This window comes from Capra hircus, chromosome 24, assembly GCF_001704415.2.
Source record: "Capra hircus breed San Clemente chromosome 24, ASM170441v1, whole genome shotgun sequence".
Lineage (NCBI taxonomy): Eukaryota > Metazoa > Chordata > Mammalia > Artiodactyla > Bovidae > Capra > Capra hircus.
The window spans coordinates 56305520-56332681 of record NC_030831.1 but is presented as its reverse complement, the minus strand read 5'-3'; the positions used below and the strand labels follow the sequence as shown (position 1 = coordinate 56332681).

The 27162-nt window shown below is 37.8% G+C and overlaps 1 protein-coding gene across 3 annotated transcripts in view; it reads right to left on the bottom strand.

Annotated features, from left to right (window-relative positions):
• Positions 1 to 27162, bottom strand: part of WDR7 (WD repeat domain 7) — a 354279-nt gene that overhangs the window by 218402 nt on the left and 108715 nt on the right. For 2 of the 3 annotated variants that reach the window (XM_018039552.1, XM_018039554.1), the window contains exons 17-19: positions 19728 to 19826; positions 17317 to 17435; positions 15101 to 15224 (exon numbers count right to left, since the gene is read on the bottom strand). In XM_018039552.1, coding sequence (XP_017895041.1) covers positions 15101 to 15224; positions 17317 to 17435; positions 19728 to 19826 — 342 coding nt within the window. The remainder of the gene's footprint in view (positions 1 to 15100; positions 15225 to 17316; positions 17436 to 19727; positions 19827 to 27162) is intronic. The other variant, XM_018039553.1, reaches the window with a different exon arrangement.

The window sequence follows — 27162 nt, the reverse complement described above, 5'->3', positions numbered from 1 at the left end:
CTCCATTAAAGGCAGCCAGGCTGCCAGGGGAAATGACCGATTCTAAGACTGGGGTAGGGAAAAAAAGATGAGTGAGGAGCAATTCTATGACAGAAAATAAGATGGTGCTTATATAAACCAGTGGGATCATATCAAAATTACACTGGGATCAACTTAAAAGAGTTCTCTATGGTCAATACTGGGATAATTCAAGCGACAAATCGGCATTATAAAAGGTCTATTCCTCAGCTAAGTGCTTGCTAAGAGCTTGGTGCTGGGTCATCTGGGGACAAAAAATAAGGTCCTGTACTTTTAGCCCCAAGGAAATCAAAGTGTAGAACTTGCTACATGTATTTATTTTTATTGAACACATATATTTATTTATTTTTATGAACAGTTAGTTCATTATCATGACACACAAATCATGTCTCAAAATTGTAATTATATCTCCATTCATGGACTACAAAGAAAGCAGTAAAATGCCAATCCTCAAAGAAAACTAAGTAAGCAGGTGCATGAAACATGTTTCCTTTAGCCTGGAAACGTGACAAAATGGCATCAAACTGCTAAAGACATAAACATCCATGCACTGTAATGAGCATAATTCCTCTATACAAGTACATCATTATTCTACTACATTACACTGATTAAATCTCACAATTCATTTTAAAGACTATTCATATTTTAGCCAGTGATTTAGAGGAGGATGGAAAGTTGAATTAACTAAGATAGCACCAATCATTGCCTCTGGCAGGGCTTTTCAAGAAATAACTTGCAAACAAAGTTATAAAAAGAATGAAAAATGAGTCAGATGAATGCTAAGATAGCAAAGAAACTACACTGTGTGGAGACTATAAACTTCCATTTTTTAATGAATCCCACCAAAAACAAAAATTTAAATATGTCTTTGAATTAAGCAGCCATTCTTAAATTAGAAGTCTCATTTTTTCCCCCTTATCTGGCAGCAAGGGTTGCTAGAGGTGGGGGAAGAACCAGGAAAGGAATTACACAATCGCTGAAAATAAGCTATAATAAAGAAAGATGTGAAGACCAACAAAAGTACATCAACTACTCTTGCAGAGAATACTGACAATAAAGAACTGTGCTTTAAGAGGCTGAATGAATGACCCCAATCCACTTGGTGTCACAAGAATCTGGGCTATCTAATTTTGCAACCCCTGCTCCCTCACCACTGACTTGCTCTGCAGTGTTCCACAGCACATCTTTAGTACATGTTTGATTCTTTCAACATAAATAGGGATACACCCACATTACCAGGATAGCTCACATATTCTTTTCAAATGCTACTTATGATAATAGTGACAAAAGTTAAATAGAATATATAAAAATTAAAAATGTATGGTATGCATTTTTCAAATAAGTGTTTTATTAAATGTTATATAAAACATATATATAACTGTATTATAAATATTTGTGTGTTTAAAACTCTTTCATAACTTTCAGAGCACCTAAAATAGTGCCGGAAGTATTTAATAATTTTTTGAGTATCTGCAATGAGTATTCAAAAATCACAGTTCTGATGAATAAAGAGTTCAGTTCAATCACTCAGTCGTGTCCAACTCTTTGCAACCCCACGGACTGCAGCACGCCAGGCCTCCCTGTCCATCACCAACTCCTGGTGTTTGCTCAAACTCAAGTCCATTGAGCCGGTGATGCCACCCAACCATCTCATTCTCTGCCGTCCCCTTCTCCTCCTGCCTTCAATCTTTCCCAGAATCAGGGTCTTTTCCAATCAGTCAGTTCTTCGCATTAGGTGGCCAAAGTATTGGAATTTCAGCTTCAGCATCAGTCCTTCCAATCAATATTCAGGACTGATTTCCTTTAGGATAGACTGGTTGGATCTCCTTGTAGTTTAAGGGACTCTCAAGAGTCTTACACCACAGTTAAAAAGCATCAATTCTTCGGCGCTCAGCTTTCTTTATAGTCTAACTTTCACATCCATATATGACTACTGGAAAAACCATAGCCTTGACTAGACAGATCTTTGTTGGCAAATAATGTCTCTGCTTTTTAATATGCTGTCTAGGTTGGTCATAGCTTTTCTCCCAAGGAGCATGCATGTTTTAATTTCATGACTGTAGTCACCAACTGCAGTGATTCTGGAGCCCATAAAAATAAAGCCTCTCACTGTTTCCATTGTTTCCCTATCTATTTGCCATGAAGTGATGGGACCAGATGCCATGATCTTACTTCTCTGAATGTTGAGTTTTAAGACAACTTTTTCACTCTCCTCTTTCACTTTCATCAAGAGGCTTTTTAGTTCCTTTTCACTTTCTGTCATAAGGGTGGTGTCATCTGCATATCTGAGGTTATTGATAATGCTCCCAGTAATCTTGATTCTAGCTTGAATAAGGAAGTAGAACCAAAATACCTGACATAAAGACCACAAACATGTGGTCTCAATGAAATTTAATTAAGACATTGTCATTCTGTTCCATTCTTATTGACTTACAGTGCATAAAGAGAAACATAAATTGATATAAAATTAAAATGAATTTATATAGTTTGAATTGCTCCAGCCTTTAAAAAAGCTTTAATATCACCTTCTGAATACACGTCTTTGACATTAAGCCCCTGTCATTTCCTCTTACTGTGATTCTCTTCCAGCTGTTGACATGTCATTGCTCTAGGGGACTGGGCACTTCCATACTTCTAAACTCTGTCTATAACAGCCCTTACCACACTGTATTAATATTCACTTGATTACCTGCCTTCCTAACAGAGACAATAAGCTCCATGCATCATCACACACCCCAGGGCCCGCAGTTGTATTTGTTATTACCGTGTGGTCACTAAGCCATGTCTGACTCTTTCAAGATCCCATGGACTGCAGCCTACCAGGCTTCTCTGTCCATGGCATTTCCCAGGCAAGAATACTGGAGAGGGTTGCCATTTCCTTTTCCAGGGGATCTTCCTGTCCCAGGGATCGAACTCACATCTCCTGCGTTGGCAGGCAGATTTTTTACCACTGAGCCATCTGGGAAACCCACAGTTATGTTCAGCCCTAAATAAACAGTTGTCGAACCCGAGAGAGGGAAAGAGTAAGTTATAATTGTATCTCATTTTTAGAAGCAAAATACTAGCAAGTATTTTTGGTGGAAACTGCAATTTTAGAAAAATTAGCATATTTCAAGTAAAACCCCCACATTACCAATGTAGAAATCTTTTTAAACTAGCTGAGTTGTTGTAAAAAGGATGACTTTAAAATCAATAGTCTTGAATGAACATACATAATCAGTAGATACATATGTGTGATTCAATGGTACTTCATTTTTAAATGAAGCGTAACTAAACTTACTTTCCCAGAGTTACAAGACCACCTGAACAGGGAGAAGGGAGAATGAGATGGTGGGATAATAAAGAAATCTTTAAGTGGAGATGGAAAAGACAGATATTCTCCCATTGAAACCCCTCGGGGGCTGCAGTCCATGGGGTCACAAAGAGTTGGACACCACTGAGCGACTAACCCTCATATACTTACAGAGGACCACTGTATAGGAAAAGCTGGAAATGATATGGGGGATTCCAATAGCAAGGAAAACTCCCATAATTTTGACACAAAATCCTGAAACAATATGAGAAATGGTCAATAAATTGGGTTGTGAGGGGAAAAAAAAAACACCATTAAAAAAAAGGTTAAAAGAAAAAATAACAAACCAGGAAATACTTGAACCATAAACTATAAAGGTTTAATCAAGCAATCTCATTTAAAAGTGAACCAGAGATATGAATCAATACTTTAAAAGAAATACAAGACACTTACTTATATGAAAAGATGCTAAACTCATTCTTAATAATAAAAATACAAAATAAGACAATAAGGTCATTTCATTCTCACTTATCAGAGTCAAAACATCCCCAAAGCATGACAAAATACTCTTTTGGAAATGATAGAGAGAAACCAGCCATCAAACACAATTACTGTTGAGAATGCAAAATGGTACAACCTCTATGGCCAAGAACTTGGCAATATCTAACAAAAGAGTAAGCATACATTTATCCTTGGACTCAGCAATCTCACGTCCTGGAATGTATCCAAGATACACCATCAAAGAACGAAAAGACATCTGCACAAGTCTATTTACTGCGGTCCTGTCCATACTATCAAACACTGGAAACCCAAGTGTCCACTGCTAGGAAACTTGTTGAAGAAAACATCGTCCACCCACACAATGGAACACTGCACAGCCAATTTAATAAAAGGAGGAGCGGACAGAATGAGGTGCATTTCAGACATGTTTAAAGCACATACTCTGCAGCACTCTAGCTATTGTGAAGCTCTATTAAGAACACGCATTTGCTGGAGAGGTACAGAATATTTCAGATTCCCATTCAGGACCATAAGAGTTATACAGAAACTAAAAGTTGTTATGTATGATAACAAATTTTTGGAATTTCTGTTTGTCAAGGGAAAGTTTGTAATTCTGCCCAGAATCACTGCGTGTGGGAAATGGGATAGAGGAGGGGTGAGGAGGGACTCTTGAGAGTCCCTTGGACTGCAAGGAGATCCAACCAGTCCATCCTAAAGGAAATCAGTCCTGGATATTGATTGGAAGGACTGATGTTGAAGCTGAAACTCCAATACTTTGGCCACCTCATGCAAAGAGCTGACTCATTTGAAAAGACTCTGATGCTGGGAAAGATTGAGGGCAGGAGGAGAAGGGGATGACAGAGGATGAGATAGTTGGATGGCATCACTGACTCAATGGACATGAGTTTGACTAAACTTTGGGAGTTGAAGAAGGACAGGGAGGCCTGGTGTGCTGCAGTCCATGGGGTCACAAAGAGTCGGACACGACTGAGCGACTGAACTGAACTGAGGAGCCAATCACTGGTTAGAGCAAGAAGCAGTGGAGAACAGTTAACCAATTTTTGACTGTGAATCTCATAAGACAAAAGAGCATGAGAGTTTCAGTGCACACATGATAATTTTTCACACACACACACAGATTGAAACCTGCATAAAGAAACTATTTGATTTTTAAATGTTTTATATTTTGCGACTCTGGTTAAGATTTCACACATAAGTTTACTACCAAAAAGGTTTAAACAGCACAGACTTGGGGGCTTCCTTGGTGGCTCAGTGGTAAAGAATCCACCTGCCAATGCAGGAGACACAGGTTCGATCCCTGGTTCAGAAGATCTCACATGTCGAGGAGCAACTAAGCCCATGCTCCACAAACACTAAGCCTGTGCCGTAAAGCCTGGGAACTGCAACTAATGAGCCCCACGCTGCAAGTGCTGAAGCCTGCACACCCAGAGCCTGTGCTCCACAACAAGAGAAACCACTGCAATGAGAGGCCCAGGCACCGCAACCAGAGAGGAGCCCTCACTCTCCACAAGTAGAGAAAAGCTCGTGCAGCAACAAAGACCCAGGGCGGCCACAAATGAACAGATAAGTAAAAGTATTAAAATATAAGTATTAAAAAAACCCCAGACTTGTTCATTTCTCTTCTTTTACATAAAGAGAAACTGTGAAATAAATACATGCAGAAGCTTAGCGGTGTCTCTCTGGGGTCATGGCTAATGTGATGAAGCAGGAAGAGTTGCCAGACCTTCTGACACCCCTCTTTCCATTGGCCTTCCCAACCAAAAACTGGGTTCAGTAAATTTGTTACTATTCATTAAGAAAGATCCTTTGAAAAAAAAAAAAGTTATTTTTTGCCCCTAATTAGTGTCATCTGGTTGGAAAGTACACAGTGAATGGATACAGATTCTTAGTTGAGAAGGGAATAATGTCCGGAGAATCACCTTCTGAAACTCACCCCGACTGCCTCTCCTTTCACTCTTCGAGAATACTACGCTTGAGTCTCTTCTTCAGAGAAGTGGACAGTGATGAAATGGGACAGGAAAGGCTTCTGGTTCCAAGTGCCCATCCAAATTCTATATGGGAGAGCTTGGGATGGTCTCAGAACCCCAATCATACCTTAAAATAGGTTATACCCAAGATTGTGTGGTCACTTTTAACCTTATGCAAGCACTTTAAGAAAAGCACCCTGACGCTTTAGATTAAGACTATAAATGCCTACTCCTCTACCCATCACCCAGCTTCAGAGATTAACTCCTAGTTTAGCTCCTCTGACTTTGGTTTCTTTGTTTTAAAGACTCACCCTTGCTTTAGCAGAAAAAAAGGAAGCGAAAATCAAAACAAAATGAAACAACAAAATAAGATCTGAGTAAGACCTGCCAGCATCCATTAAAGAGTAAAGAAAAAGCCTTCTTCACTTCATGCCTGAGATGGAAAAATACCTCAAAAACGGGCCACAATTTCTGTCTGTATCCACAAACTACGCCAGAACTTGTTTAATACTTGTTTAATGATGTTTAATTATCAGAGGGATGTAGTTTAAACACATTTCTTAAAAAATCAGGGAATATTCAGTGAGACCCATCCTTCCTCCTACATTTTCTTCCCCAAAGCGGAGTGTTCTTTAGTCCACGTACACATTTCAAATATAAGTCTGTCTCATCATCCTTTCCTAGTGAAATGCAAAGGCCTTTGATAAGAATGGTTATAGCACTGACAAGAACTGCAGAAACAATTTTTTAAAACAAAAAGCAATAAAGTAGGTGGTTGCTTTCATCTCTAAATCCAGCAAGGACAATCTCTTCAAGTGATGGGTAAGTTTCACAGAACAAACACAGAAAATATGTATAGAAAAATTACAAAAATACTAAGTACTGTTACAGATGACTGGATTGGCATTTAACAGGCTGGAAGAAACCAGATCAATCTCAATCTTGCTGGGGTCAATTCGGGTGCTCAAACCAATAAAACAAATTTTTTTCTTTATGTCTATGTACTAGAGCTGCTAAAATATTAACCAAGTCTGCAAATGTCATGCACAGTGAAACCGTTTATAAATATTAAAACACATTTAATATACTTATTGTATCAAAATCTGCTTTATAAAAAGATAGTAATATGTACTAATTGGGACAATATTACCAAGAAAAATAAAATACCATTCTTCCCCAAAAAAGCAGAGAACAGGAAGGAGAGAGAATTAGGCAAAAATATTTTAGCATAATTTGATCTTTTTAATCCCAGAATTTACAAACAACACTAGAACAAAATTGACCATTTGCCATTACAATATAAATATTACAGGTAAAATAGGTTCATACGATTTTCTTATAATAACTTCACTGTTTTCCTTCCAAACTATAAGATCTACTCTGTCTCATAAGGATCATAGCAAGGCTTTGACCTAAAATAATAGAAACAATGTAATTATACATAATATCTAGTCAATATAAAGTGATAATAAAATTAGAAATATGTTGTAAAAGTGTAAACATCTCACATCCCATCCAGGTTGGATCTGTTCATGCGTATTCAGTATCTTAAGATTTAAAACATCACAAAATCACCAATTCAGCTGTTTGCCCCATAAAAGCAAGTTAAGCAGGACTGTAAGTATCTGTACTGAAAAAGCTGAACTAGAATAAAGAAAATTCATACTCAAAAACTTACTAGACATTTGTTCCATTACAAAGACATGCTCCAGGATTCATGTGCAGTGTTTTGTAAAGGACTTTATTTCCATTAGCATTATACAATTTTGTTCTTCAGCAAATCAGCAAGAGACTAATGGCACAAATCAATATCATACTCTTCAGAACAACTAAGATTAGGTCATTTATTACAGCAAAGGCCACTAGAACCTCCGCTCAAGGTATAGGAGGCATTTCCATTTCAACACTGCTTTGGTACAACAGTGTGTCACTGGTTGGCTGAGTTTTTCTTTTACAAGTCATCTGCACAGGCTTAAGGACCTTCAACTTCTTAAGACAGGTAGGAAGTATACAAACTCCTCAAAGAAAGGCAGCTGTACCTCGTAAAGGCCTTACCACTGACTACAACTCCAGCAGAACTGTCCTGAAGGGAGGAAGAACAGGAGACTGCTCAAAGAGGAAAAGGAGGGGCATGAGAAAATGGCTAAAATTATTTCAGATCCTTTCCACTCTGGAAGCTTTTCCACAGAAGCCAGTGGATAACCAGGATTCCCTGTCTGGAATGTTTGAGAAGGAGGAGGCAAGGAGCCCTAGGCTGGATGGAATCCCCTGACTTCCTCACTGTCCACCAAGGAACAAATCACTGAATTTCCGTCTGCTCCACTCCCTGTTTCGCTCTACATTTAACATACTTGTTAACTGTCACCAGGCTCCTACTGACAGCCTGAACCCAGACTGCTGGCTACACTGCAGGAGCCTCTTTTACAGAGAACTTGACCAAGCTTCATCCCATGGCACGCCTAACCCCAGCCTTACTCAGTAACAGAGTTTTCTGTTTATTGCTTACTGCTTCAGCAGTAAGGTCTAAACAACCAGTCGATCCAACAATGCTTTCATTTTTAATTTACCACTTTACTACTCCAATTTCCAAAATGCGTTCAAATGATGTAGGAAAATCACCCAAAATATTAAATAGTAATATTTAAATTTAAATATTAAGTCAAAGAACTCGAGTCATAAGAAATGAAAGGATTACCCTGTATAGCTGTGACCAATTAAGAAGAAATTTCTCTGTTATTCTCTTTGGTGAGTAGCCAAATATAGATAAGGAGAACAGTTTAATGCTGTTAAATGCATGATCAGTCTAAAGTACTTAAAATTAAGCTCAACAGCTCTGGCACTCTGGAAGAAGAAAGAGAAACAAATCCCTCAGGTCTCACTGAAACCACTGCACATAGCCACCTTACAACCACACGGCACTGTGCGTAATACAGTTTGTCTTAAGACAAACCCTCTCTGCCTCACAATACAGGAATTCCCACCGAACATGAAGTACTTTTCATGCACATCACTTAGGCATAATTACTACTCTCCCTTTCTAATCACAATGTGCAATCATTTCCAACTCGGGAAAGCTCATGCTTCAGTTTCAGCTGATTTACAAAACAGACGTTAATTACAAAAGGGGTCTTTTTAGAATTATTACTTCTTCATGGACAACTAAATGATTTCCCCTATCTTTCCCCAATTTTAATTAGAATATATTTCCCCAAAAGACAGTATATGGAGAATGGCACAGAAGACCTGAGAAAGCAGTCTAGTGGGCAGAAAGTGAGACCCCACTCCCTGGGTGGGAGACCCCACAAAGTACTCACACTAAAACTTGGGGGGAGGGGTTCATCAGAGAGACCTTATTCTCAGGCAGTTTACTCTTATTCTAAATTGAGCTGAAGTGAGTTTGGTAACCTGGATTCTGTACACCTCAGAACTCTGGAAATGGTAAAGCTACTAGGGGTGAGATAAAAACAGCACAATAGTAATAAAACCGGGTACCAATTACTAGACAATCAAAAGAGGAGAAAGAAAAATATTTTTAAAAATAGAATACAAAATGCAAAAGGCATAGCAGTCTGGGTGCTTATGTTCAGGTAAGTCCACTCTCTTCAATAAGCAAATGGTGATCATTTTACAACCTGGGCCAAAACAATAATCCTGGCTACCAAGGAAGTGTTCACTAAGCCAAACACATTTTAAAGTATTTCATCACAAACAGTTAATTTTTTTCTTTTTTTAGAATCTGAGCATCTAGTGATTTCGAAACCTTCAGTTATCTAGAAATCATTCCTAAGAAGACTCAGAGAATTCTAAACAGCTGAGACATAAAGCAAACAGAAGGAAAGGAAATGGCAAGCCACTCCAGTGTTCTTGCCTGGAGAATCCCAGGGATGGGGGAGCCTGGTGGGCTGCCGTCTATGGGGTCGCACAGAGTCGGACACGACTAAAGCGACTTAGCAGCAGCAGCAGGGGCAGGGGAAGGGTGGAGAGATTCATTTAAATCATATTTAGCAAACCCATCCCTATCCTTTTCCCCATTCTTTCCCCACCAGCAAACCCTGAAAATATTTGCCTACCAGAGAATGCACTAATTATTTAAATTATTTTTCTAGCTACAATAGAGTTTTCCAGTACCTCTGTAATATATGGTTTCATCTTACCTTCTTGTATATTGATGGTCCATCCACATTTGTGCTCAGAATGACCACTACTTTATAATCATCAGAAACGTGACTGCAATTCCAGGTAAAAATAGGTACTAGAGTGTGGCTTGTTGACAGTCAAACCCCAAACATTTACTAGGAGTGTCTTTCATTGAACAAAGAAATCCTATTCTGTTTCCAAGGGGGATAAAAAGACGAGCCTAACCCTGGTAACCTTAACACAAAAGGAAGCTAAAAAGGCAGGGGCTCAATAAGAACAAAGGATTGTTCTTTCTGATGACATCAATACATATTAAGCACGATGTGTTACACATCCTTCTATCAATATCTGAGATGATAAATTTGTAAATTAATACTACACCAGCCATAACTGCATAAAATTACAATAGCACCCTCTTTGGAAAAGATTTTGATTTATATAATGGTCGTAACTTTTATGTCTAATGTTCCTGAAATTAAAAGAAGTGATGAGCCACGGTGAGTAAGCAGAACACAACGGACGAGAAATAATTACACTTGTGACCTTATACCCTGTAAGGTCAGCCTGCTTCACAGGCTAAAGGAGATCAGGAACCATCAGCATTTACCCCAGAGGAGTCACTGCCCGAACGAAGGGCAAGTGTGGGTGTATTTCATAAACTAGCAGGTGCTTGACCTCATGAAAAATAAAAGTCAGTTATCAGAATGCTACATGTAGAATGTCACAAATAAGAAATACATAAAATTAGATGCGACAAGATATTTTCCCTTCAAAATAAATCTGAGACAATTTGTACCATTTTATCTTCACCTGCATCATAATATAACAGTTTCACAAAGTAACAGAAATCTGTCCTTAGTAAGAATAATCAGCAGAATTTTTTTTAGGTGTTTTGAAACACTTTAAAAAAGAAAGAGAGAAGAGTGATAACTCAAAAATATTAATACTTGCAATATTTACGTTACTATCACAAAAATATATGCAGTATTTCTATTTCTGGTCCCATTACCAAAGTAAGAATCATAGTGCACTCATCCTCTATTTTTCCATCAGAAAGTAGGTATCAAAAGTTTACACGCGGGGCTCCCCGGGTGGTGCAACGCTAAAGAATCCACCTGCCAACGCAGGGGACATGGGTTCAATCCCTGGTCCAGGAACATTCCACAGGTGGAGAAGCTACTAAGCCCGGTCACAACTACTGAGCCTGGACCTCAAGCCCAGGAGCCACAACTACCGAAGCCCACGCACCTAGGACCCACACCCCCCAACGAGAAGCCTCTGCGACGAGAAGCCTCTGCGACGAGAAGCCTCTGCGATGAGAAGCCCGCCCACCTCAACGAGAGCAGCCCCTGCTCTCCACAACTAGAGAAAAAGCCCTCAGCGACGGAGACCCAGGGCAGTCAAAAATAAATAAACAACAAATAAATAAATATCATTTTTTAAAAACAGCATTTTAGAAGGTTATACCCTGCCTGCATTGCTGTATGGGATAAAATGTTCCCTAATAGGTTCAAAACACAGCTCCATTATCAGAAGCAACATTCTCCTGTCACTCAATTAGGACTTGGATTTTATAGAAACTTGTGAACTGGATTTTCAGATAAGGCAGAGCACTTTTTTCCTTTTTCCTCCCCAGTGATTCCCAGTCTCCCATCCAGAATCCCAGGGCAATATGAATTAGAGTGAGTTCTGAGGTGGTGCTAATGAGGAGAACGAAATTATACCGATACCAGGAAAGGAAGGGGCAGCAACGCGCATTCACCGCAGGTACGGCGTGTGCGCTGTACGCTTTGCAGACGTCCGTCCTTCACTGCCCTCGGCAGTTCTAAGAAACTGGCTTCTGGCCCACTGCTTTCCTCAGACTCTCAGACAAACCTGCAAAAGGCTCTTATTGCCGAATGTACCTAAATAAAACTCCAGAAGACCCCAGTCAGTGATGACCAGTTGAGCTGAGCTGTCATCTAAGTCACAGCTCAACCATCTACTGAGTGCGGAGTGAGAACAAGTTCCTTCCCGCTTGAAGTGACCAGCCCTGGACTCCAGATCTCTAAAAGGAAGGGCATCAGTGTCCGTCAGCCCGGGGTAACCTTCCGCTCTTCAGCTAAAAGCAGTTCTGAGTTTCAGACAAATATCTAACAGAGAGGGACTCTTTAGCTATCATAACTCCAAATTATGACCAAGCTCAGTCATAACTTAGAAGCTGCCAAAGTTGCTTAGGCCATTATTGCATATGTTTGAATGCTTGGCTGATTCAATTATAAGAAAATATTTGATGTGTGGTATATTTACCAGATGTATTGCTTAACATTTTACCTACTTTAGTGATTAAATAGATTTGTATGTTGGAAAGAGGTTTTAGGTTTCGAGAAGACTGCTTTCCGCTGTAACTTGCCACAACCATCATCTCCTCACACATTAATGACAATGGCAGAAGCAATTTCACCACGAGCACGTTTATGGCAGGTGTGGGCTGTCCACCAGCTGGCTCCGTAACCTTTTGATCCCTTCGGACAGCAAATCTGCTCAACAGCCCTGTGTGGCCATTCCTCATTTGTTGTATGCTTTCTTCTCCTTTCACACGTTCAGAATCCCCACTCCTTTAGCTTGAAATCCTTTTATTAAAATAGAAAGCTCTCGGGAAAGCAAACTAAAACTAATTTTACACTCAGTCAATGTAAAAGTTCCAGAATAGATTACTAGAGCAGGAGTTGTGTGAGATGTTTTAGTTACATGTAGAATGCATATTTGTTTATTCTTTCACTAAAAATACAATTTTATAGTAAATGACAATATTAAAGTTTTATGTAAGTCAGCATTCAGTTAATTTATAAAGTACTCCTAAATGCTGTTACTAAGTACCAAGGTCTTTTATTTACATAAATGGAAAGGTTTAAATTTGACACAAGAACCATCTAGCTTGTGTGTATTAAACAATTATTAGAACCACTCTCTTCTTTCCAGGAAAGATAAAATAAAACAGCATCCACCACCACTGCTAATGGCATTTCTCTAGCCAAACAGTCATGAGCCTGTACTAACCTCTAATGTTTTTCTTAGACTTATATGCAGTCTGTAATTAAGGGTTAGAATTGCCTTTTATTCCGACCCTATCTGCATTCAGGTCTGGGCCCCACACCTCCTTCTATAACAGCTTCCCATTTCGTTATTCTTCTGTAATCCATCTCCCATTCCGTATTAGTCTTTTACAAATAAAGATTTCTTGAAAATGCTTCTCAATATTTCCTAATTTCTATATTGTTCTCCTTTTAAAAGGATCTCTAGCAATTTGCCATTTAGTTTCACCTTCAATCTACTTTACAGCACTATATTCATAGTTTGTCCTTAAATTTCAGGATCTTATATTCAATATGGTTTATGATGAGCTGAAGAGATAATTCTATTTTCTGGAATATTATAAGTTAATAGCTATAAATTACTGAACAAAGAGCACTGTGCCAGACTGCTTTCATCCCAATTTTTTAAATATTCTACAGGTTTTTAACCTACATATATTTAAATAAGAACTTTAAAGCTAATACATTATATAGAGTCCATTGCCTAAAGGCCCTGGGATTTTTAGTTAATTTCTTTTTATTAAAACAGAAAAATTCCCAGTAAGCCAATAAAAATCAACACTCTCTCAGTAAAAAGTCTGTATCATTTATGTAAATAAAATAAAAGATTAAAGAATTTAACAAGAGTTGTTCATGTGTGATGTTCTGGTTATATGTGAGGTATATATTTGTACTTTTATAGATTATAAATGTATTTATTTAACAAAAATATAGAGCTTATAATGGCTTAGGTACAGTTCCCTGTGCTTATCCAAGATACACTCATTACATACTCAAATTATCCCATAAAGTCTTACTATATCATCTTCATTTAATCTGTGACAAAATTGAGGCAGAAAAGGGTCAAGTGTCCAAGCTCACACACTTAATCAACAAGTATAGTCACCACTGGCAAACATCTGGTAGAGTCACACCAGATATAACAATTACAATCCTTTTCAAATTCTGTTTTTATTGTCTGTCTTATACAATCATATACTATCTGTCCTGACATGTACAATGAGTATCTCATCAACAATAACTGGTATTGACATAAGGCCACTTAAAAGGAAAGCACCAGAAGCCCAGGACAAATTTTCACAGTAAAAAAGCTTTTTTCAAAGTTTCATTGAGACTTTGTCATTAAAAAAGAAAAAAAAATAGTGAAACTGATCTATTTTATCTTATATACAATATAACAGGTTAAACATTTTAATTTTGAATTCTTCTTTAGGAGAATAAAGAATGGATTAAATGATGAGCTAAGGATGAAGGATACTTTCCCTAATAAGAAAAAAATTATCAGCCCACTATAACTTTTCTTCAGTGCACTTCTGACCTAGCAGCATGATTGCAATGTTGTTTTTTTTAAAATATTCATTTATTTATTTGGTTTGTCAGGTGTTAGCCACACAATGAGGCTCGTGGCTTAGCTGCCCCACGACATGTGTAATCTTCTTGTACCAGGGACCGAACCAGCATTCCCTGCTTTGCAAGGTGGAGTCCTTACCACGGGGCCACCAGGGAAGTCTGACTGCAAAAATTTTACAAAAACTATTTCAGAATTTCAACAATTTTTCCCAAGACCTTTCCTAATCCATTAATATTATACTCTTTTGAGAATTTTCAGTCGAAATCCTTGCTAATTTTCTCTTTTCCCATAGAACACTGGTCTAAATCTACCAGATGATTCTTAAGCATTCACAACTTCAGCTTCTGCTTAGAAAGGATCTGCCTTGTATTTGCACTTGCATACTATCAGATCAATATCTAACAAGTTGGTATCCACAATTATTATAACAAAATGGGCAGAAATAGATGCTAGTGTTAAACAGGGTAGAATTTTTCAATTAAGGATTAACTTTATAAGGGGTCATTCAACTTTATAAGGTGAATATTTCTGTATTTACATAATTTTTCGCTTTAAAAAAACAAAAAACCAACTCCAAACTTTACGGATTCAGAAAATGAATGAGCAGAACTCGAGGATCCCTGTTTTCACCTGAAGGTCCATGATTCACTTTTGTTGAGGTAGTAGCAAGCAGAATTGTGAGTCTTGGTACTTCCCTACACATACATGAATAGCTCTGCAGCAAAGAATGAGCTCTTACGTGATATGACGTGGTCCATGTACTGAGGTAAGTAAGGAGCCCAGGTATCAATGGCCTCCTTCCGTCCCGCCTGCTCAATTCTTCTCAGTTCAGCTAGAAGCAGGGCTTGTGCAGCTTCTCTGACCTAAAACCACAGACCCAAGTGCAAAAAAAGGAAGCAGATCAGTGGGTGAGGTGTGTCAACATTAGCAAGTTCATAATGAAAGAAAGCTAGAAAATACACAAACCGCATTTATTTACATGGGAAACACTACACTGAAGTGTGTTGTAGTGCTAATAAAGTAGAATAAATTGGAATCAAGCGAATCAAAGATATTTCAATTAATTATCTCACTTAAATATGCTTTTAACACAGGATATATGTATACGTAAGGCTGAGTCCCTTTGCTGTACATGAAACTATCACAACATTGTTAACTGGCTATATCTCATCAAAAAATAAAAAGTTAAAAAAAAAGCTACTGCTAAGTCACTTCAGTCGTGTCTGACTCTGTGCGACCTCATAGACGGCAGCCCACCAGGCTCCCGTCCCTAGAATTCTCCAGTCAAGAACACTGGAGTGGGTTGCCATTTCCTTCTCTAATGCGTGAAAGTGAAGTCACTCAGTCGTGTCTGACTCTTAGCGACCCCATGGACTGCAGCCTGCCAGGCTCCTCTGTCCATGGGATTTTCCAGGCAAGAATACTGGAGTGGGGAAATACCTTAACATTAATAGAACAATGTTTGAACACTTAATTAGTTTTGTCTTAAAACTTCATTTTCCGAAGCTTGCACAAAAATATTCTTGTACTTTTAATTTGGCATTTTCAATTTTTTTAATTTTCATATAAACATGTTTAAAAAAATCAGTTAGAAACATTAACTGTTGAAGAAATGTAACCTTGTCTAGCAGATCTCTATTATAATGCTAAATAGGTACTATTTACACAAACAAACATGTATGTTTCACACAACTGTCTATTGGATTTCTATTATAATGCTAAATAGGTATTGTTTACACAAACAAACATGTATGTTTCACACAATTCACATATACCTAAGACAGGCTTAAACAATATGCTTTTAAAAAGCAAGGAAATAAATTCCTGTGAAATGGCATTAGCTCTATAAAAGAAAGCTATTTTTCAACGTTGTATTATCTCAATTTTTCTTTCAATGTGGCAAACACTTTTACTTCACAGTTTGACTTTAGTTTTGCTTTATTTTGGCCAAAGTGTCACAGGCATCGGTTCAGTGACACCAGGCAACTGCCAGGTTATGTACCAATCAACTCATTAACTATTCACAACTGAAAAGATAACTCAGTAGGGTCTGTTAAGAATTAAAATAAAAATTGGTTTTCATTATAACTAACTTCAGAAGTGAATTCAAACATGATTTAAATGCAAAACTGAAGATTTCGGCATGCTGCAATTCTACTTGGAGGTGAGGGAACGGAGATCAGGAAAGAGACAAAAGTCCTGACTGGCATAAACTGCTATAGCTATACTCAAACGCTATAAGAAGCAAAATCCCCAGAAAACATTTCCAAGTCTCTAGTGATATTATATTCTGAGCCATATCTAACATCATATAAGTCTATTAATACAAAATAACAGCTACCATTTACTGAGCTCCTACCCATGTGTCAAGCTCTGTCCTTAACTGTTCTACTTGCATTATCTTCTTTGATCCTGACAGCAATCCCGTGAGGAATAGATTATTATCCCTACTTTACAAATGAGCTTCAAATAGGTTAAGTAAATCGCCCAGGGTCACAAAGTTAATAATTGGCAGAACTGATACTTAAACCCAGGTCTCTTCTAATTTCAGAGACCTTCCCCTTCTCTTATAACACAGGACCTTCCATTGGACTGTGGTTATTCACTTAGAATTTGATGGATGTGATTCTATTAATACCTGAAACTGTGATTTGTGGAGAGGTGGATTATATGTAGTGTCTGTGTGCATATATGTGTATGATCTATATAGAAATCAACACTCAAGAAATTGTTCTACAAGTATATAAAAGTTTTATCAAATATTCACTGGATTAAAAAAAAGGAAACAAATAGACAAACGGAAACATTTCTTTTTAGAATCACTGGATCCATATTTTCTATCACATAACAAACAGGTGACAAGAAGCTAGATAAACAACATTTTGGCTTCAAATTTATACTTGTCCAGTGCCTTTTAAACGTTTTCGTTTTCTATCCATATCACCGCAACATTACCTCCAAGCATCGATCTTGCCATCTCCGAGCCAGCATCTCTAGAAGCGGGGGCCTGAACTTGTCCAGTCCCAGGAGATCTGGCAGCATAACGCAATGCATGGCAGCCAACTGACTCCATCCTGTTAAAAGGTGACCAATTACAAACACTTGCATATTTCCTAGTTCACATATTTTTCTATATGCAAGTATACCAAACCTAAACCAAAAGGGCAGACCTGCTCAATTATGTTATGATTTCAATTTATTATTAGATATTTTGTGCAAAGACATAACAAATGCATCTCACCTTTAAATCTATGTCATCTCTAATTACAGCTCTAAGAACTCTCAAAGTTTAAAAATAAATAAATAAATAAATTTCCACGGTAAGTAAAGTAAATAGCGAGAGTGAAGTCGCTCAGTCGTGCCCGACTCTTATCGAGCCCATGGACTGCAGCCCACCAGGCTCCTCCATCCATGGGATTTTCCAGGCAAGAGTACTGGAGTGGGGTGCCATTGCCTTCTCCAAAGTGTATACAAACTCCACAAGGAAAACACCTTTGTAAACAGCCTCTCTAAAATAAGACATTATGTTCAGGTTTAGAGCTGAGCTAGAGCTCTAGTTCTGAACCTACAGACAGTTAAAAGGGCATTCACACAGACAGCCACAGACAGGTTCGTGTCACTTAAGGTCTGGCCATCTGGTGCAACCATCCTTTCAGTCAACAGAGATGTCTTCCCTTCTCTGCCAGAAGGTCTTTATTAAGGTACTTATTGATCCCTTTTCTTACAAAATGAACCAGAAGTTTAGCCACAGTGGTAACTGAAGTAAGTAACACCAATTTTGAGAGGAAAAAATGAATTCCTATATCCTCCAAGATAAAAACTTAATCTAAAATTTATAAAATTTTAAGTATCATCAACACTAACCTATGGGAATAAAAGTCATTTTTTCCAAAATTCTATTCTATAATATGGAAATTGACACAAGAAACAATGGAAACCACTACCGTATTTAAAAGTACTAGTATCCAGACATTCTCAAACAATCATTTCCACCCTATTTCAAAAGGTGCCCATATTACAAGGAGAGTTACCTGTAAATATAGAATTTTAGCAAATCAGCATTTTGAAATAATCTAAACTATAGTATTCTTAAACTGCAACAACAAAAGCCATAAAATTCAAAATGATTATTGGGATTGTTAAAAAGGGGGTGAAAAACGCAAGAAAGAGACAGGATCAGGGGGAGGTGGGAAGGCACCTATGTAAACATGAATCCTTTCAGTAAGGAAATTCTCAACAACCGAGAATATATACTTATATTAATTAAAGGTGATAAACACATACATTTTAGATTACAATTTATTTTCAACAGAGGAATATATATACACACATATGCATACATAGGTATATATATAAAAAAATAACTAAGCTTCTAAGTTTAATATCTCATGAAGGTTATGAAGTATATTGATGAACCAAACTTTAATATGAAGATGATTCTCACCATGGTCCAAAGTCAGTAGCTTATTTTTGAATTAACAAGTCTCTACCTTTTACAGCAGCTTAACAAATATGGCCCTAATTATTGTTGCTAAAATCCAGCCTTCACATACAACCTTAGTACAGGTCTATGATGGGGAAACAAAACAAACAACAACAAAAAAAGAGTTCTACTTTTAAGTTTCCATGCTTTTTTCCCAAAGAAATGGTACTTAGAACAAGAGATTCTGTACCTTGTAGATACTGTATCTTTCCTTCCATTTGAATAGACTAGTATTATTGCTTTTACTGAAGAGTCAGAATCATCCTGGGTTACATATGAGATTCTGTAAATTTATTCATTTTTATATCATACAAACTGGTGAAGATTGAGCCCAGAATGAAGAGAGAGGATATAACTCAGAGCTCACAAATTCCACCAAGCTTCCAATTAGTATACACGATCCTCCATGGCTCTTGGGAAATAAATGTTTGTGGGTTACATTCACATTCTCAGAGCTCCAAAAATACTTTCTTTCCCCTCTAACCAGGGCACATGCTGTGTACAGAGAACAAAGTCTGTCTGGCACTGAGTAATAATACAAGAAAAATAAAATAATTAGCTCTAACACCAGACACCACAGGGCAAACCCCATCATGGAGACCAATCCCCTTCTTCATGCCTAACTTCATATCAAAGATTAGTATCTTTGCACTTCTTTAACAGCACTCTAGATTACAGGAAACACAGCTTCTACCAGCCAGGAATCACATTACCTTTCTATAACAGACCCTTATTGGCATTAGTGAAACAAGTTAGGAAATGGAAACTTAGGATCTCATACATAACAAAGCAGATGAATGTATAAACTCGGTAAAAAGGACATGTCATATTAGAATAAAGCATAGAATTGGAAGAAAGTTGTTAGAAAGTTGAGAGAGAATACCTTCATTTACTAAGAAACAGGTATGTAAAGCAGGAGTGGAAGCAGGGTCAGAGCCAGACTGATCAGCCTCAGACCGAGCGGAAACGACAGGTGCAGCCACTTGCAGAGGAAAACAGAAGAAATAAAGAGGAGAGAATTGAGATACAACGGTTTCTGGAAAAAAGCTCAGTATTAGTGAAGAATGAAAAACAAAGTGGGCAAAATATAATAAATGTAGAACTGAAAAATGATGTTTTAAACAGAAAGGTATGATTATTAAAGATCATGGCAGTAAAATGATATATTTTATTGAATAGCAATCACAGCGTAATTCAAACCAAAAGCTATTTATAGTTGAATGATGTGTCACCTAATACAAAAAACAGTTCTAAAATAACTAAGGCTACAAGAGAAAATGACGACAGACATATTAAGAATCGTCAAAAATGTAATTCAATTTTCAAAATGTATCACATAATGAAAAATTTATTTTGGTTTACATATTGTCAATTATATTTTTCTAATAATTTATTTTCTAAAGCTATGTCTAAACTATTTTTTAATCTCTCAAACCAACATTCACTGAGATCATATCAATTTTCTACACTTAATATGTAAAAACTCAATTTAAATGATACCAACTTATAAACTATAGCAATTTTAAGTCAAATATGCCTAACTCTTATTGGAAGACTCCTAACATAGCTCCACTCTTCAGAGTTTAAAAAATATGATACGAATGCTTTTTATTCTAAAATGTTATCATCTTTATAGAATAGATGAAACAACCCCCACCCACCCCAAAAAAGTTACGCTACCAGGAAAAGGTTCAGCTTAAATTATCACATGAAAAGCAAAAGGACCGTATGGCACACACATTCTACAACTGGAGGTCAATGTTAAGATTTAGAGGTCACCATTTGACACTTCCTTCCTATGGAGAAATTACCATATGTCATGCACAAGCATCTTCAAATTAATCCCTCTCCTTTCTTCTGTCATTGAACAGCAATAGGTTTGGGCTCCTGAACAGATTACACATTGTCTGCTGAATGATATGTTTGCTTTTCATGCAGTGAAGTTCTTTTGTAACTACAGGACAGCTGCATGAAAACAACTTTTCATAATTTCCACACGAATGCATCATAATGTCAATCAGGCACGTGTGAGGTAAACAGGAGAATCAAAGCATGTGAGCAGAAATAAAAGCAGAAAATCCAACTCTACACGCCCCAGGAAGTCCCTGTTGCATACACGAAAGTTTTATCTGGGAAATTATTTCTATTATAACAGATCTGTTTTCTATTCCTTATGAAATTCCAAGTACCTTAACATTTATGCTTATGAAAGGACTAGAATTACTCTCAATTGCATATTTCATAGGGCTTCCCTGTGGCTCAGCTGGTCAAGAATCCACCTGCAATAAAACCTAAGAATTCCATTTTAATCTTGGAAGGAAATCCCCAATATTTCTATATATTCTATTGAATAGTTTTTCTTTTTTAAAAGCAATTACAAATTCAGTAATTATGGCCTACAAATTATTCACTTCCCCATGCAAAAGGCTGGTAAGTCTTTGGCAGCAAGGAGTAATTTCTAGGTGTTAGCTTTCATGCCACCAAAATTGTTGAGCAAGTTCCTCTGGTGGTTTCCAACAGATGAGGCTTTTCAATAATCACACTTTAAATAAAGGAGAAATAATTGTTATCCCTGAAAAGACTGTATTAACTTTATCTGACTTTATCATTAATTCTGAAAGGACACTGGAATGGGAAGGTGAGAAAATTCAGTACAAATAAACCAAAGTTTAGGACTGAGTGATCATTCCCCTAGCTAGGTCAAATAAGAAGTGCGATTAAACTAGAATGTTTTCCCTAAATCACAAGTCTAAAGGAAACTAGAAATGGTACTGGCAAAACTGCTAGAATATATCTTAACAGAATAATGCTCAATGTATATAACTTTACTTTTAATAAGAGAAATAAACAAATGCTCTGAGTATGATAATTTTGGAGTCCTGTTTAAGTGATACTGCATATAGAGAAAGCCATTTACACTTTCCTTTAATAAATTCTGTGGACACTGAAAATTAAAAAGCAACTGTAATACAAATCAAGGAATCAGAATTACTATGCTTTAAAAATCTCTGCATCATCATCAAAAAATACTCTATTGAGACTACCTCATAACTGAAACTACAGAATCTAGAACTGTTTTCACAATTCACTGAGAATATTGAAATTAAACTCTATTAGGGCTTTTAAAACTGTTCACATATAGAAAAACCAGCAATAGAAATTAGAATAAATAAGTACCATTACCACAATAAAAAGCTCAAGATTTAACGACATATAATAAACTTGAATAAGTTATGTATGGCACTGAATATCAAAAATTTGCACCATAAAACATAAGCAAGCAATTAATGTCTTGGAAAAGCTGCCCTGTCAACTACCAGTTTGCTTCTCTTACTAAGGACCAGAAAAATACAAGGAGAAAAGTCACAGCACAGCCTGAAAATGGCAACAGAACTGACGCGAGTTCTCTTTTCGCCTGGGAAAGTTAAGTCTTGTTGCAGCTAAGAGCCTCTTCACAAGCGCTTACTCTCACGTGAAAAGACAGACGAAGGGAAGCGCGCGACAACACGCATGCGCACACGCAGGCTGGGCACGCCCTTTACACGGCGTGTACAGAAGTACTCACTATGCCAACGGCCACGGTTTCTGTTTCTCAACAGGTCCACTCGAGTCTTTGTTTGAAATCTAAATCTAAGCTCCCTCTTTCCCAACCGCCACTGTGGTATTAAAAGCCCACCTAGGAGAGAAAGTGGACACGCTTTGGGCAGCGAGTGCTCTCTGTATGTTGCTCTGAACCCCATTGCCCGCCAGCAGATGGGCATGAACAGCCCTCTCAGGATGATTTTCAGAAGGAGAATGAAAAGAAAACGGAGAAGGTGCAGAAAACCACATGCAATGCGAAAAAAGAAAGTTTCCAAAGCTAAACACTAAAATTACAAAGAAAATTATTTAACAGTAAATCACTTTATCTAAAGCAGTGCTGCCTGAGAATCATGAAGCTTTGAGAAGAAGCAAAGAAAACATTCTGCTCTTGTTGCTTAGTCACTAAGTCGTGTCCAGATCTTTCGCGCCCCCATGGACTGTAGTCCACCAGGCTCCTCTGTCCATGGGATTTCCCAGGCAAGAATACTGGAGTGGGTTGCCATTTCCTCCTCCAGGGGATCCTCCCAATCCAGGGACTGAACCCATGTTTTACCACTGAGCCACCTGGGAAGCCAGAAGAAAACATGAAAAAAATTAGAAATGAGAAAAGAGAGTCAATTACCACGTACTTAATAGAAAGGCTTTCCATAGTGGGTATGCTATCTAATATAGAGATCTTAGAGCAACATCTGCCTTTTTATAAACTCTTATGTCTACACTTTTATCTTCGGCAGACAGGAGTTCCCGTCATCTTTTAAATCAACATGAAGCATTAGGATAAATCATTAATCAAACACCATAAGAAAAAAAAAAAAAAAGGATATCCTTAAAACTCTATACGAGAGCACAAATAGCTGAAGGCTCCAAGGGAACACAAAGCTCCAGGCAGTAGAAAGGATAAGGACCTAAAGAGGAATGAGTAACTAACCCAAGATGGTACTCAGACAGACACGCATCAAGGCAAAATACAGAAGTGCTGATAATGTCTGAAACATACAGTGACGCTGCTTAGCCTCTAGATCACCACTGGATTACATCAGAATGGGAGTAAGTTCAGACGGAGGGGTACTTTTACGTTGGCATACGACTTCAACCAGAGTCAAAAACAAAAACAAGACAACGTTCTGTAAAAGGTCTCCTCCATTACTAACATACAAAATAAATAAATGAGCAAGACAGAAAGAAACCAAGCAGAGAGAGTTCATTATAGTGAAAGATAAAATTATAACGTAAACACTAACTTGAATTAGATATATGAAGGCTATTAAAATCTTTTCATTGGATTAATGTAATCAGCGCTTATCCCATGCCAGGTACTGGGCTAAGCTTACAAAAAACTTAGAAAGATTAGACCAAGATGTTGCTCTCAAAGTAGTCAGAGTCTGGAGGAAAAGCAAATAAGCAGTCAACTAAAATCATATATGTAGATCTCCTCCACCACATATAAACTCCTCGAAGGTGGGGATCTTGTGTCAACCCTTATAGCCTCAGCTCCCAGTAACTGACACATTGACTCTAAAAGCATAAGGAGTAGGTATCTATAGAGTCATTCATTCAACAAATATTTACTGAACTCTTTTTATGTACCAGCCACTATGTGAGGTACTTATGATAGATAAATCATTGAACAAAAAAGAAAAAATGTCCCTGATCTCTGAGTTTCCAAAGCAGACCCAAATTAAGAGTTTCTGCAATTAAACTGTAGCTGCAGCACTTTTTTTTAAAGGTACATATGTTCAAACACCAAGCTTTAAGGGTTTCACAGGTCAGTTCGTTAGCCTAATATACAATATTTACTCCAAGGTTTTTGCTGCAGATGCTAGAAAAGGATGGTAACTATTGATTATAACTAAACAACAGCTACCTGTTCCAAGTTTAGAAAACCTAAAGTGAATGCACTTCTGAAAAATAAAATTGCAAACAATGTACCATAACTTTAAATCGTTTTGTTTGTTTTAGCTTTTTAATTTATTTGGCTGCATCAGGTCTTAGTTGTAGCATGCGGGCTTATCTGGAATCTTCCTGGACCAGGGATCAACCCCATGTCGATCCCTGAATTGTAAGTTAGATTCTTTTAACACTGAGCAACCAGGGAAGTCTGAGCATAACTTTAAACCTTTACGTTACCTAGACTTGCCTCTACCCCTACCCTTGAGTAGAGATGTAACTACTAACATAAAGAAGGGGTCACAATCAAGATAAGCACTAGAGACGAAGACCAAAGACTTTTGCCAAGAGATTATTGAGTTGATAAAGAGAAGTACAATGGGTCAGAACACAGAGAAGCCTAAAGCCATGGGCAGATTCAGGAAGGTGGGACCCTGAACAAAAATTCAGTTGTTTGACATCTCTGATCCCTTTCTCAAGTGGGATGTTTTATAAACTGCAAAATCAAGTATCTAATAAATACTACATCAAAAAGTACATGACTGTCAGTAAATGTTAATTATTGGAAAACACTGAATTAACAAGCAAACTGCTAGACAAAATAAACTTTTTGTGAAGAAATTATTTGCCCATGGCATACCCTGATACTGTTTATGAGAAATTAGGTCAGCAAAACTCTTTATATCATCTTTATTCTCAGACCCAAATTCCCTTTATTCCATATAGATTATTTTGGAGCTGAACAAGTATTAAGCAACATAAAGTAACATTTTATAAAAAAGAAGCATATTCCTGTTTGCAATCCAACTTGAAAAAAGAGTGTGAGTCAGTGTGGCTACAGGAGGAGTCGGTGGGTAGTGGGGGGACATAAGGAAAGAGGAAACACGTTTAAAAGAAAACCAAAGTGAAAGGAGTCAGAGTAGAATGAGGAGACTATATAAAACTCTGCTGCAGAGCAGTCAAAGAATCAAAGCCCTTTATCTCTACCACCACTTTGTAATATATATTGGTTATTTATGTTCGTGGGTTATCTTCCAGAGGGACACAAACCATTCAAGACAAGATACATCAGACTAATCTCTCTATACACCAAATAGAGTTGTTTGGGAAAAAAAAGTGCCTAACAAATATTTATTAAAGAAATATTACATTTCAATATTCAAATAGAAAGTGAGTTTTATAATGCCATCCTAAAGTATTTTACGATGCAAGTTTCAGTACAGATTGTTAACCTCCATTCACCTTATAAGACAACTCATCTGTGCTACTCCAAATGGAAATTTCTAAATCAATCATCTTAAGTAAATGCTGTAAAAAAGACAATTTTTAGTATCTTCTTCACGAAACTTTAGTTCTTCTCTCAAAACTCAAGACTTTTCTGAGAGGAGCAACATGAAAGCATTCCAACTTTAAAATCCTCATTCTATCCGGGTGGGTAAATTCAATACCACAATGTGGAGAAGTATATAAAATGCATCATTAATCAAAAGAAGTAACAATTCAAAAGGTTTATGCACCCAATAAAGAGAGCTTCAAAATATATCAAGCAAAACCTGATAGAAATGCAAGGAGGAATAAACAAATGCACAACTGCCTCAGACTTCAATACCTTATCTGAAGAACAGAGCCAAGTAGACAGAAAAATCAGCTAACGTACGCTCCACTTGAACACTCTCAACGTGACCTGACATTTTTACGAAACACTCCACCCAGCAGAGCAGAACACACAGTACTCTGAAGTACATGCAGTATACTGACCAAGAAAGACCATAATTAGGGCCATGAAACAAGCCTTAATATTCAAAGAATTCAAACCATACAAAAGTAAGTTATCTGACCATAAATTAGCAGTCAAGAGCAGAAAGATCTTTGGAAAGTTCCCAAATGTTCATCAGTTCAGTTCAGTTCAGTTCAGTCGCTCAGTCGTGTCCAACTCTTTGCGACCCCATGAATTGCAGCACGCCAGGCCTCCCTGTCCATCACCAACTCCCGGAATTCACTTAGACTCACGTCCATCGAGTCCATGATGCCATCCAGCCATCTCATCCTCTGTCGTCCCCTTCTCCTTCTGCCCCCAATCCCTCCCAGCATCAGTCTTTTCCAATGAGTCAACTCTTCACATGAGGTGGCCAAAGTAATGGAGTTTCAGCTTTAGCATCATTCCTTCCAAAGAAATCCCAGGGCTGATCTCCTTCAGAATGGACTGGTTGGATCTCCTTGCAGTCCAAAGGACTCTCAAGAGTCTTCTCCAACACCACAGTTCAAAAGCATCAATTCTTCGGTGCTCAGCTTTCTTCACAGTCCAACTCTCACATCCATTCATAACCACTGGAAAAACCAGAGCCTTGACTAGATGGACCTTTGTTGGCAAAGTAATGTCTCTGCTTTTCAATATGCTGTCTAGGTTGGTCATAACTTTTCTTCCAAGGAGTAAGCGTCTTTTAATTTCATGGCTGCAGTCACCATCTGTAGTGATTTTGGAGCCCCCCAAAATAAAGTCTGACACTGTTTCCACTGTTTCCCCATCTATTTGCCATGAAGTGATGGGACCAGATGCCATGATCTTCGTTTTCTGAGTGTTCATAAATTTAACAATAAATTCAGTTCAGTTCAGTTCAGTCGCTCAGTCATGTCCGACTCTTTGTGACCCCATGAACTGCAGCACGCCAGGCCTCCCTGTCTATCACCAACTCCCGGAGTTCACTCAGACTCACGTCCATGGAGTCAGTGATGCCATCCAGCCATCTCATCCTCTGTTGTCCCCCTTCTCCTCCTGCCCCCAATCCCTCCCAGCATCAGAGTCTTTTCCAATGAGTCAACTCTTCGCATGAGGTGGCCAAAGTAATGGA